The 14,601-nt window shown below is 42.2% G+C and overlaps 1 protein-coding gene across 4 annotated transcripts in view; it reads left to right on the top strand.

The window, feature by feature from the left end:
• The window catches only part of LOC144602252 (activating molecule in BECN1-regulated autophagy protein 1-like), a 292,114-nt gene that overhangs the window by 261,525 nt on the left and 15,988 nt on the right, over positions 1–14,601 (top strand). For 2 of the 4 annotated variants that reach the window (XM_078415121.1, XM_078415119.1), the window contains 3 exons: positions 819–908; positions 5,125–5,312; positions 12,380–12,559. In XM_078415121.1, coding sequence (XP_078271247.1) covers positions 819–908; positions 5,125–5,312; positions 12,380–12,559 — 458 coding nt within the window. The remainder of the gene's footprint in view (positions 1–818; positions 909–5,124; positions 5,313–12,379; positions 12,560–14,601) is intronic. The other 2 variants (XM_078415123.1, XM_078415122.1) reach the window with 1 other exon arrangement.

Raw genomic sequence — 14,601 nt, 5'->3', positions numbered from 1 at the left:
ATCCCCCACTTGTGCAGGTGATGGGCTGTTCTTGCATGGAGGGTATGGATCCTGTACAGGGTTAGCCATTGGTTGCGATGGAGGTCAAATCCTGGTGGTTTCACTGTGGGGTCTGTGATGACCTCTCCGTTGTTGGTGTTGGCATCTCTCCAGGCTCTGCGCCACTCAGTCTTGGGGTCAAAGTCTTCCAGGGATTTGGCTGAAGACCAGAAGGGTTTGTGGGACTTCACGCACATGTTGCAACCTTCATGTGGTCCACCCTGTTTCGACTAATGCAATCAACCCGACGTGCACAATCTAATAGCAAATTATGATGATCTGGATAGAATGGCTGAAATGGAGGCATGAGGAACAACAGATGCTGGAATCTTGAGCAAGCACAGAGCACCAGAGTAATTCAACATATCAGGCAGCATCTGTGGAGGGAATGCACAGCCTAACTGAGTTGCTCTAGCACTTTGTGTTGTGTTTTGCTCAGAATGGCTAGAACGGGTGACTCAAGCAGGTTCATGGCAGGTTCTAAAAAGGAATTGAATAAATACTTGGAAAAGATAGAAATGGTATTAATTAGATCAATCCTTTAACCTGTTCACTGCCAAGATTTTTTTTCACTTGTATACTCTGACCCAAGTATAGTCGGGGATGGCACTGAACAGGTTCATCTGTTGGCGCTGTTATGACGGGCCTACTGACTTGCACCTATGGCACACACAATCAAGTCGGGATTGGGCCATAGTACAGGTAGTCTTCTTACTCCATTTTAAGTATTGAACCTAAGAGGTGGATCCTAACCTGCATTTTCTTTTTCTGCTTTGCAGAGCATCAAAACTGGAGACTGAAAACAATTGGGAACAACTTTCGGAGCCTGTTTCCACCCATCACAGCAACAGGAACAATGAGCGGCCTGGGTAAAAGTGGCTCAAATATTCTGCTTCAGTTATGGATATTATTGCTGTAGTTTTATTTATTTGAACAGAAAATGAAAAAAAATACTGCAGATACTCGAAATCTGACATACTCAATTCCTGTGTTTTCTGTTTCTATTACTTGAATCAGTGTTTAGAAGTACACAAGGTTCAAATATAGAATTCGGGGTGCAAAAGAGAGAAAAATCTGCTGTTCTGGAAAAATGAATGGAATTTAGTACAAACACATAAAATTTAATGTTTCTATTCATTAACCAAGATAGCAAATGAGAAGGGTAACTAGAAGAACGTAACATTTTTTTCTAGTCCCCAGTGGACAATTAACCAGTCTCATCCAAGACCAGCAGGAGATTCTGAATGAATGCGATTTCTGTGATGAGTTAAAAACCCTAAATAATCCAAATTAAATTAAATTTAGGGCATCACTTACATAAACATTGGAATGATTAAGAGCCCTTGAATTGTTTTGCTTTGTGATTATAACCACTTGGCTACAAGATCATTATTATTTACCTGCATCATTAATGGTAGAGTTAATTTAAAGCAAGCATTGCCAGTTCATTATAAATCAGGTACTTACGGTTTAAGTTGAAAGCACAAAGGTTACACAGTATTACTTGAATTTAAAAAGGTTGAGTCTTTGAACTTGAAGTTTGTCAAATATGGTTATGCCATTGTATGACCCAGATCATGCCCCTCTCAAGTAGAATGGTTATTTATTTTAGTTCCCTGTAGAGTGAAGATCTTGCCAGTTGCCATATGGGTTCTACCTATTCTTCAAATTTAAGCTGAATTTGGATTCCGTGTTTGACTATGTCTTTTGAGGTCCAACAGACTGTTCAAGGAATCGGCCTTTGTGCTGATATCAATGGTCTTTGTGCATCATGATAATGTGTAGCAGTGTTTAATCCGCATAACAGTAGGCCTTTAATGAGGTGAATTATTGAATGCTGCTTTCAAAATAAATGAGGGGGAAACTTAAAATAACTAAGACTCTGTCAGGTCAGTTGAATTAGTTTCCTAACCCATTACTGACCAGGCATCTGAAGATATATTTGAGTTATTTGCATTTGATATCTGAGCAGATTCATGGAGAGAATCACAGGATACTCTACACGGGATTTCTAATATTTAGCTGGTTCTTATTTTTAGTGCTTAAGTAATTATTGTTTCAATTTTTTAATTTAAAATGTTGGTAGTGCATTTTATTTTTTGTGAACCTTGAATGTTCGGATGTCTGAGATGGTCACAAATATTAACCCTTTGACAGCCATGACTGCTGGTTCAGTCTGATAGGTGCTTGAAATAATTCAGTGATGTTTTGTTGTACCACCACCTGTGTTATTTAGTTTAGTTTAGAGATACAGCATGGAAATAGGCCCTTCAGCCCACGGAGTCCGCACCGACCAGTGATCCCCACACATTAACACTACCCTACACAAACTAGGGACAATTTAACATTTATACCAAGCCGCTTAACCTACAAACAAGCACGTCTTTTGAAAGTGGGAGGAAGCTGGAGCACCTGGAGAAAACCCACGTGGTTACAGGGAGAACGTACAAACTCTGTACAGTCAAGCACTCTAGTTAGGATTATACCCAGGCCTCTAGCACTGTCAGGCAGTAGCTCTACCGCTGTGCCACTGTGCTGTTATTGCTGAGATCTATATAAAAGCATTTGAGCACAAGCAGTGTTACCAAGCTTTGATGCTCTCCTGCAATAAATACAACCTAAGACAATCATAAAAAGAAGAGTATGTGATTCAGTTCACTCTTCCAGCTACCTTCTCATCCTCTGTTCTTTATGAATTCCAGTTTGTGTCCTCTCCTACACACAACCGGTCCTGCTATTTTGCTCTAGCTAATTATGTTATCTTCCTGCCATGGATATATTCTGTCCTCGCCTGAATGACTCTATGGCCCCAGCCCACCCTATTTCTGCACATCTGTATTCTGTCCTGAATATTCTTTCCCTCTGAATCTAATTTTGCATCTCTGGGACTCCAATGAGGCATATTGGTCCAGAATTTCTCCTTTGTTGACTAAGTAATATTTCACCTATTTTGTTATTCATGACACGCTGTGAAAATTGTATTTGGAGCAAAAATGCAAGATAATTGCAAGTTGGTATTACAAAGCAATCTGCAGTGGTTTCTCAGCTGACTTCAATGGTCCAGTTATGGATAATGCATCCTCCACCTACTTACCTTTTGCCTTGTCATTTTTGTTCTCCATTACCGTGACGCCCAATAGTTCTGGGGGTCAGAGATAGATGCTTGCCCAATACTTAGTTTTCATAATGCCCTGAGATGTAACAACACAACCAATTTCAACAATGCAGTAGTGAACTGTTTGAAGCGGGTTATAAGTTGAAAATAGAGCCATTCTGTAAATGAAGGAACAAAGTTTCCAAAGTGGCTATTTACAATTAATGCTGTGCTTCATAATGCCATGGAATGATGTGTATATTTTAAGTATCTTTAATTGTGTGGACGTATTACATGGATTATTCTCTGAAATCATAAACGACTTTAAAAATGAAAGAAAAAATGAATTTACTAAGTTGTTTATATTTTAAATAGCTAAATACCATTTTAAAAATACCTACACGAGTAAGTCAGAGGCTGTGTACAGTGAATGATTTGGCATTCTGACACTCCCAAAGCATTTTCACCATTTACAAGGCACAAGTCAGGAGCCTGATAGAATATTTGACTGAATAAGTACTCCACGAACACTTGTGGTGTTGCAAAACTACATTCATGATAACGCAGATAGACGCAAAGTGCTGGACTAAACTCAGCGGGTGAGGCAGCATCTCTGGAGAAAAAGGATGGGTGATGTTTCGGGTCGGGACCCTTCTTCAGACTTCATTCTGAGATGCAGACTCACCCGCTGAGTTACTCGAGCACTTTTTGTCTACCTTCGGTATGAATCAGTTCCTTTCTACACATTCATGATAAAGCACATTCATGATAACGCACTTTCCTTGGTTGCACCCCATCCCCCTTAACATTCATTCCCTCCACTACAAACACATGGTGGCTGCAGTTGGCGCCAGGCATTGTTGTGGAAAACCATGGGAATACCACCACCTGCAAATACACCTCTCAGCTGCACATCGTCCTGACGTGTCAATGTATCACTCTTCCTTTATTATCATGAGGTCCACTCCCTGCAGCCCCCCACCCAACAGCATGGTTGGGGTATTTTCAACAGAAGAACTGCAACAGATTACAGAAGTGGTTCATCATGACTTTCCTGAGGACAGTTAGCAATAGGAAATAAAGGCAGCTCTTGCCATCAATACACATATGCCAATAAAAAGCTATCACTGTGTGAAGTCTCAATAACGGTTGGTATCTTCCCTCTAGTAAAAGAAAGCTTCAAGAGCCAGCTCCCTTCACCCACAGTTTCAAAAAATGACCGATTGATCCACACAAGTGTAGGAAAATAACTGCAGATGCTGGTACAAATCGAAGGTATCACAAAATGCTGGAGTAACTCAGCAGGTCAGGCAGCATCTAGGAGAGAGGGAATGGGTGACGTTTCGGGTCGAGACCCTTCTTCAGACGGTCTCGACCCGAAATTGATCCACACAAGATCATTAGAAGAATTCTGAAAGCCATCCTGAAAGTTGATGCATGGTTTGAGAACAGTACATAAAGCAAAAGGGTACACAATGCTGGAGAAGGTATCAAAAATGCTGGAGTAACTCAGCAGGTCAGGCAACATCTCTGGAGAGAAGGAATGTGTGACGTTTCGGGTCGAGACCCTTCTTCAGACGGTCTCGACCCAAAACGTCACACATTCCTTCTCTCCAGAGATGCTGCCTGACCTGCTGAGTTACTCCAACATTTTGTGATACCTTCGATTTGTACCAGCATCTGCAGTTATTTTCCTACACAATGCTGGAGAAACTCAGCAGGTCAGGCAGGTTCTCTGGAGAACATGGATAGGTAACGTTTTGGGTCAGTCTCCATAGATGTTGCCTGACCTGCTGAACTCCTCAAGCACCTTGTGTTCCTTTGTGTAATAACCAGCGTCTGCAGTACATTGTCTCTGCAGTGAGCAATGCAAGATGCGATGAAAAATGTAAATGGCATAGCAAGCAGTAATTATCAACCACTGAACCTGGGTAGTTGGACAAGCAATGATTGGAATACTTTTCTGAGTGACAAATCTGTTTCTGTTCCAGGCCAAACAGAACTTCTTGGAGAACAGACCGAGACATGGGACTAATGAATGCTATCGGTCTGCAGCCTAGAAACCCTGCCCCTTCTGTTACCTCCCAAGGAACTCAAACACCATCGCCACAGCTACAGAATGCAGAAACCCAGACGGACAGGGATTTACAGGAAGCCACCACTTCAGGGACCAGCCAAGGTAAGAAACTGGAAGTGATACACATCAGCTATAAAAGTACTACATGAGAAAACTGAACCTAGTGCCATTTTGGAGATATCGCAGGAAATGATGGAATGCCAACAATCTGAAGATTAGTTATGTGCCTGTCTCCACGGATACTGCCTGGCTTGCTGAATATTTGCAGCATTTTCTGCTTTTATTTGAGACCTCCTATTCTATCACTCTTCTAAACCATTATAGCATCAACTAGAGAGTGGTCCTGACCTACCACCTACCTCATTGGAGACTTTTAAAATATCTACATAATCTATTACTTTTCTCCAGAGATGCTGTTTGACCCGCTGAGTTACTCCAGCTTTTTGTGTCTATCTTTAATCAGACTTTACTGGACCTTATCTTGTATTAAACATTATTCCCTTTATCCTGTATTTGTATACTGTGGAAGACTTGATTGTAATCATGTATTGTCTTCCCACGGACTGGATAGAACGCAACAAAACAAAATTCTTACTATACCTTGGTTCATGTAACAATAATAAACGAAACTAAATCTCTAGCATCTACAGATTTTTGCTTTTCAAAAGAACAATAATCCCCTGAGGACATTGCAGGCTGCTTAATCCTTTGAGTTATGTATTTTTTCATATATTAATTGCGTCTTCTCTGTTTCACCTTGATTTCTGTATTCAACTTTGCAAACGCTTAGTAGTCTGGACCGACAGAATATTGGAAAACAGAGTAGGGGACGTGTAGGACACACCAAGCAACGCACACACCCACTACCGCGCATACACCTATAATATGCCCTGAAAATGGATGTAGAGTTTCTTATTGGCGCTTAGATGGATATTAAACATTTCAACTGCAATGTTATTATATAACACGGTTTCAGCTGTAATGATGCTGCACTTATTTGAAAATATTGGAAAAATTAAGGACTCAGAGCTTTCATTCAAAACGTTTCAGCTCATTCTTGCACCACCAGATCTCTCCTGGTGTGACATCAAACTGTATGTAAAGTCCATCTCGTACCTGGCAGACTTGTTGCAGGCAATATTTCCAGTGGTATTCTGGTCAAGATTTATTGTGTATTGGCTTATATTTTTAACTCTGACCTAATTTTTCATGGAATTTTCTTTTAACTATGTCAATTAGTATTTCATGATGACATTTTCGCTTTTTAAGAAGCTACATAGATTCATTTTAACCTTTCCCTCAGATATTGCAATTGTGAATTCAAAATGTGACTCTTCTCGCTGTCACTATATTGTACGCGAGAAAGTCCATGTAGATCTTTAGTAAAATCTCAGAAGACATATTCCACTCTTCCACTCCCTAGTTGATCAAGCAATTTGTTGCCATTTATAACTACCTTGCCAGGATCCTTGGTGTTTTAAGCGGAAATTTCTCTTATTCTGAGTCATTTGTGCTCATTCCATTGTGATTGGAAGTTGGAGTCAGAGGGCAGGCCCAAAGGAGGGCAATCAAAGAACTTGCAAATGCCACCGAACGGAGCAGTCACTGGCTGTGGCTGAAAAGAAAAGATACTGTCTGGGCTGCCACGTGACCATCTAGAGGCTAACCATAAGACACACATCCAGGGCTGATCACCCTGCGTTGGGCCTGCCTCGACTGAGGGTGTCTTGTGATAAAAGGCCGAAACACCCAGTGACGTTGAGGTACACAACTGAAGATGTGTCTGAATGGCAGCAACATCACCTAGTGGTCACCCCCAAGAACAACACCAGTCAATTGTAGTGCAAACCTTAGGGATTGTAACATCTAGTCCTACTAATCAATCAATCTTCACCTTGCATGTTATTTTATTCAACATAGGAGTGTGTAAGGTCAGAAGGGGAATAGGCAGAGTAGATGCACAGAGTATTTTACACAGATCGGGGAATAAAGAACCAGAGGACATGGGTTACGGTGAGAGGCGAAAATTTTGAATGATTCTGAGGGGCAACTTTTTCACAGGGGGTGATGGGTATTTGGAGTGAGCTGCCAGAGGAGGTAGTTGAGGCAGATACTATAACAACATTTAAAAGACATTTGGACAGATACATGGACAGGAAAGGTTCAGAGGGATATGGGCCCACTGTGGGCAAGTGGGACTAGTAGATGGGGCGGCTTGGTTGGCATAGTCAAGTGGCCCATTTTCATGCTGTTTGACTCTGTCTCTGGATGTCATCATTCTTAGCAGTCTAATTCGTAAGACTTGGACTGGTCCTAAAACAGTTTTAGCAAATAAAACATTCACACATCATTGAGTTCTTTTCATTTGTATTCAGTGAGAAATAATGATTTGCAAAAATTGGCCCACATTCGTTTAAGGATTAAATTTGACATTGTTCAGGGTTTGCTTGCTGTCAAGAGTGACTGACAGCACACGGGAATATACTATAAAATGAGAAAATGTCTCCCAGGGAAATAAGACCACGTTTGTCAGTATATGATAATTACTGGATTATTGGTTTTTCTGCTGCAGTTTCTCTTTTTCAGTTAGGTTAATACCTTGGCTCAGCTGGTGGCTCCTACAGCTATCAACTGAGTGTCGATCTCAATAGACAATAGGTGCAGGAGTAGGCTATTCGGCCCTTCTAGCCAGCACCACCATTCAATGTGATCATGGCTGATCATTCTCAATCAGTACCCCGTTCCTGCCTTCTCCCCATACCCCCTGACTCCGCTATCCTTAAGAGCTCTATCTAGCTCTCTCTTGAAAGCATTCAGAGAACTGGCTTCCACTGCCTTCTGAGGCAGAGAATTCCACAGATTTACAACTCTCTGACTGAAAATGTTTTTCCTCATCTCTGTTCTAAATGGCCTACCCCTTATTCTTAAACTGTGGCCCCTGGTTCTGGACTCCCCGAACATTGGGAACATGTTTCCTGCCTCTAACGCGTCCAACCCCTAATAATCTTATATGTTTCAATAAGATCCCCTCTCATCATCATCATCATATATCTACAGCCGGAAACAGGCCTTTTCGGCCCTCCAAATCCGTGCCGCCCAGTGATCCCCGTACATTAACACTATCCTACACCCACTAGGGACAATTTTTACATTTACCCAGCCAATTAACCTACATACCTGTACGTCTTTGGAGTGTGGGAGGAAACCGAAGATCTCGGAGAAAACCCACGCAGGTCACGGGGAGAACGTACAAACTCCTTACAGTGCAGCACCCGTAGTCAGGATCGAACCTGAGTCTCCGGCGCTGCATTCGCTGTAAAGCAGCAACTCTACCGCTGCGCTACCGTGCCGCCTAAATTCATCCTTCTAAATTCCAGTGTATACAAGCCTAGTCGCTCCAGTCTTTCAACATACGACAGACCCGCCATTCGAGGAATTAACCTAGTAAACCTACGCTGCACGCCCTCAAATTTGGAGACCAAAACTGCACACAGTACTCCAGGTGTAGTCTCACTAGGGCCCTGTGCAACTGTAGAAGGACCTCTTTGCTCCTATTCCTCTTGTTATGAAGGCCAACATTCCATTGGCTTTATTCACTGCCTGCTGTACCTGCATGCTTCCTTTCAGTGACTGATGCACTAGGACACCCAGATCTCGTTGTATGTCCCCTTTTCCTAACTTGACACCATTCAGATAATAATCAGCCTTCCTATTCTTACCACCAAAGTGGATAACCTCACACTTATCCACATTAAACTGCATCTGCCATGCATCCGCCCACTCACACAGCCTGTCCAAGTCACTCTGTAACCTCATAGCATCTTCCTCACAGTTCACACTGCCACCCAGCTTTGGACATCTGCAAATTTGCTAATGTTACTTTTAATCCCTTCATCCAAGACATTAATGTATATTGTAAATAGCTGCGGTCCCAGCACTGAGCCTTGCGGTACCCCACTAGTCACTGCCTGCCATTCTGAAAGGGACCCATTTATCCCCACTCTTTGCTTTCTGTCTGCCAACTAATTTTCTATCCATGTCAGTACCCTACCCCCAATACCATGTGCTCTAATTTTGCAGATTAATCTCCTATGTGGAACCTTGTCGACGGGTTTTCTGAAAGTCAAGGTACACTACATCCACCGGCTCTCCCCTGTCCATTTTCCTAGTTACATCCTCAAAAAATTCCAGAAGATTAGTCAAGCATGATTTCCCCTTCGTAAATCCATGCTGACTCGGAACAATCCTGTTACTGCTATCCAAATGTTCCGCAATTTCGTCTTTTATAATTGACTCCTGCATCTTCCCCACCACTGATGTCAGACTAACTGGTCTATAATTTCCTATTTTCTCTCTCCCTCCTTTCTTAAAAAGTGGGATAACATTAGCTACCCTCCAATCCACAGGAACTGATCTTTAATCTATAGAACATTGGAAAATGATCACCAATGCGTCCATGATTTCCCGAGCCACCTCCTTAAGTACCCTGGGATGCAGACCATCAGACCCTGGGGATTTATCAGCCTTCAGTCCTATCAGTCTACCCAACACCATTTCCTGCCTAATGTGAATAGGCAGGAATACTTCAATTTCCTTTCACAGAAGGCTGAGGCATGATGTTGCAGAGGTGTATAAAATCATGAGGGGAATAGATCGCGTGAATGCACAGAGGCTTTTATTAAAAGATAGATGCTGAGAAATTAGAGGCGAATTCAGAAATAATTTTGTGGTGTGTGATATATTTTCAGGTAGAAGTAGAAATGAATAGTATTGATGCATTAAATGGAAAATTGGGTAAGAAAAATGGAGGTTTGCATTGGCAGGATGAGAGGATGTTTGAGTGGGCCATAATGGCCAGTGTTTCTGCATTGTATGTTCTATGAGATCACCGCAGTGCTATTTGTGTGACCTTGGTTGTACAAATTCACTCCCACGTTTTCCAAAAACAGCACTTTAAAGTAGGTCATTGGCTACAGAGTGCTTTGAGTTATCCTGAGAGGTGCTATATAAATGCAAGTCTTTTTTTTCCAAGTGGCAATTTTGACTCAGTGTTAACACTTGTATCTCCACGAGCAGTGTCAAGGATTCAAATACCATGCCACAGATTTCACTACATAGTTAGGATTGACATTTCAGGGCAACATTGAACTGTGCTGCATTGTCGTTGATGTTGTCTTTCTGAGGAACTGCTAAACCCAGGTCCTGTCTATCTGGTTTCAATGGAAATGAAAAGGCCAAGGGAATAATTTAATGGTTCAATGGTACTTTTATTGGCACGTGCAAACACTCAGTGAAATTCTTTTCTCACATACAATCCAGTACACTCTTCCATACCCAAGTACATCCCCGATTAGCAAGTGTACAGAAATAGTCTACAGAGGCGCCATGATTTAGCGCCATTTTCAAAGTCCAGTCCACGATCCAGTTCTTATGAGCGGTGCCCAATTCAGGCAACCCACAGTGCTGATGTGAGCCTCCAGTCGTCGCCTTCCTTGGATGTGACATCCCTCTCCTCGCCCGTCCACCTTTGTTCCCCAGGGGCACCTTAGAGAAGATCAATATTACTTGGAAATAAACACATTATCCACTCATTTGTCGCACTGTTAGTTAAGCAACTTCACTGTGTGTAAGCTGGCTGCCACATTTAACTAGATCAGAGCCATGCAGGATTCTTAGATGCACTTTGACACAACCCGAGAATTTGAATAGTGTAATCTAAGTGCAGGATCAGTCAGTTTGAGCTCAACCTTGAACTTGCCATCTGTACCTTACTAACTATTGTTTTTCTTTTCATTGTCTTATCTTGGTTTTATTCCACAATTAAGTTGGTGGAATATAGTGGAGAGGAATGATCTTTTTAGCAGGATATTTGTTATTTAAAGGGTTGACGGTGGAGATGCAGTGGCTAAGATTTAAAGATCGCATGGAAGAATTACAACAATTGTTCATCCCTGGTAGACACACAGTGCTGGAGTAACTCAGCGGGTCAGGCAGCATCTCTGGAGAGAAGGAATGGGTGACGTTTCGGGTCGAGACCCTTCTTCAATCTGAAGAAGGTTCTTGACCCAAAACGTCACCCATTCCTTCTCTTCAGAGATGCTGCCTGACCCGCTGAGTTACCCCAGCATTTTGTGTCTACCTTCGATTTAAACCAGCATCTGCAGTTCTTTCATACACAATTGTTCATCCCTGTCTGGCGTAAAAATAAAACAGGCAAGGCGGCTCAACCGTGGCTAACGAGGATATAGCTCTACGGGCTAACGGAGTCAAGGAATAAGGGGAGAAAGCAGGAACAGGGTACTGATTCTGGAGGATCAGCCATGATCATATTGAATGGCGGTGCTGGCTCGAAGGGCTGAATGGCCTACTCCTGCACCGATTTTCTATGTTTCTATGATATGATGGCACTGCTTTACTGAATCGCAGCATGGTTAGTGTGACTTCATTATTTCTCTCTGTCTGAACAGAAATATGGGGGATGTCAGGACATTACCTGAAGTGTACTAGAAACAAGAAAAATAACGATATATAAAACAAAAATAATAAAAGTAACTGCCACATATGAGAAATTGTTGAGGCCGGTCACGTCTGGTGCCCAGTCAGAAGTGGAGGTGCTGTTCCATGTGCACTTGAGCTTGACTTGTACGGTGTACAGGGCCTTGCACTGAAGTGGGAGTAAGGCAGAGAGATCTCGTTTGCAACACCTTTTAGTCGTAGGATATTGAATGACAACTGTCATCAAATGCCTTTTTTATCTTAGCTGATTCCATTCCTCCAAAATACAAAGCATACAAGAAATGTTGCTGTCTTTTCGTGTTTAGATTATTTTTTTCCAGTGAAATGTGTAGAAAAATAGCTGGAGATGCTGGTTCAAATCGAAGGTATCACAAAATGCTGGAGTAACTTTCCAGTGAAAGATTGTTTTCCATCTGCAAGTGTTTATCCTCAGCTCACAGCCAACCTCCTTTCAACAACTGTTTTATTCTCAATGGTTGGTCTTTTTTATCAGTCTTCTGCGGGATATTTGTGCGGCATATATGACATTGACATACAAATAATTTGGTTTGTTCTTAAGTGCAATTTAATCCTTTTAGCACGGTTAAAAAAGACATTTCCTGTTTATGGTATTTGATGAATTGATTCAGCTTATCATAACTGTGTTGCAACAGGGAGCCAGTCGTCTTTGAGTGAATCAGAGCCACCACTAGTGACCGTGGCGAGTCAGATGGCAGAGGCCAGTGCTGGAACAAGTTCTGACTGGCCCTTGGAGAATGCAGGGGGCAGCTCCTCCTCTGCCCAGCAGACTGAGCCGAACCCCTCAGCACCAGGAGCCAGTGCAGCGTCAACAGGTAGGTAACCAGCCAGCGCCCCAAGCAGCACCAGCACACAGCTTTCTGTTTCAAAAATTAAGTATTTGAGGAAGCCACGTAACGGCTTTTGTTGATTCGAGAGATGTGACGTAAATTGGTTCAGTTTACTTTATTCGCAAGTGTACCAAGACACAGTGAAAAACTTTTGTTGCGTGCTCTCCAGTCAGAGAAAGACAATACATGATTATGATCGAGCCATACAGTGTACAGTGTATTTTCAGTGTATTACAGTACAGTACGAGGGAATTATTTTATGGAAATTCCACAGTCTGTAATATCTGACCTCTATCTCTATGAGCCAGATCATCTGACCCATTCCTGCCTCCGGAATCTCTGGCCTCCAAGTCAGCCACTCCTGAGGTCTCCAACCCCCCTCCCCCCCATCCAATCTCAGTCTAGCCTATTCCAGCAGCTGACCAATGAGCCACGGCCATCCTATCCCTAGGTTGGTGCAATAAACTGCGGTGCACTGAGGAATACACAGGTCCACCAATGACTTCCCTGTAACTGATGGTCTGACACATCCTTTAATCCAGACAAAATCACGAGAGCGCACTTAAAATTCCCTGGGCGGCCACAAATGGTATTATCTGTGATGCACGCTCTTTTGGGATGTGTCCTTCCGTCCCGAAAGAGTTATTTATTTACATCTGCAGTTGTTGATGGTGATCCCTTGGTTTTGTGTAATTTTTAGTATATTTTTGCTTGCATCAAACCCCTAGCTATGGCGTCTAAGCTTGGTCAATAGACAATAGGTGCAGGAGGAGGCCATTCGACCCTTCGAGCCAGCACCGCCATTCAATGTGATCATGGCTGATCATTCTCAATCAGTACCCTGTTCCTGCCTTCTCCCCATATGCCCTGACTCCGCTATCCTTAAGAGCTCTATCCAACTCTCTTGAATTCATTCAGAGAACTGGCCTCCACTGCCTTCTGAGGCAGAGAATTCCACAGATTCATAACTCTCTGACTGAAAAAGTTTTTCCTCATCTCAGTTCTAAATGGCCTACCCCTTATTCTTAAACTGTGGCCCCTTGATCTGGACTCCCCCAACATTGGGAACATGTTTCCTGCATCTAACGTGTCCAACCCCTTAATAATCTTATACGTTTCGATAAGATCTCCTCTCATCCTTCTAAATTCCAAGTGACAGCCACGGTATCAGGCACAAGCACATTTAATTTACATTTAATATTTGTTTTATTTAAATTTCTAGCAGTCTATGGTGCTTGGGAGACATGGCAGGGCTATAATTAGTGTGTCAGAGGTGCATTGGATCATTATTATGTGACACCTGCTGGTCTGGCAAAATGGATAATCCAGCAAGGCTCAGGAAACAAGGGTGCCAGAAAATCAGTGGTGGACCTGGTATATGGGAAAAATTAAAATGTTTATTACAAGGGTGAAAGTATTCCACTGGTAAGATTTAATAATCTGATTTAAATCTTTTTAAAAAATATGAAGTTTAATCCGTATTCCGCCAGAAAGGAATGCATCTTTTGACTTTTGCAAGTTACTATTTGCAGCAATGCTGAGGGCGTTAATGCACAAGTGAGAGATTATATTTCAATAATGTGGGTGTGACTTTGGTGCGACTTTATTTGGAGTACAGTTGCAATATTGGTCTCCTTACTTACGGAAGGATGTTTGTTAATGTGTTGGAAGCATTGCAGGGAATGGATACAAGAATAGATACCATCTATTGTATATCCTTCATCAACCTCAGTCCAGATGGTACATTTTTCAAGAAGGCTTTGAGCACATCCTTAATTTTTTTTCCTCTGCCTACATGCAGTCTCACCCTGTGACAGAATTTACAATAGAGTAACTGTTTCAAAGGCCTGATGACGCACATGCAAATGATACAGCATCTTGTTACAGCAAAGCTAACTGAGTGTAGTGTAACCCAGTGCATCCTACTATTGCCAGCTGTGGATGATGACATTTCAATACAACAATACAATACAATACAATATATCTTTATTGTCATTGTACCCAGGGGTACAACGAGATCGTATGGA

This window comes from Rhinoraja longicauda, chromosome 18, assembly GCF_053455715.1.
Source record: "Rhinoraja longicauda isolate Sanriku21f chromosome 18, sRhiLon1.1, whole genome shotgun sequence".
In the NCBI taxonomy this organism is placed as follows: Eukaryota; Metazoa; Chordata; class Chondrichthyes; order Rajiformes; family Arhynchobatidae; genus Rhinoraja; species Rhinoraja longicauda.
This window is presented reverse-complemented; position numbering and strand designations above follow the sequence as displayed.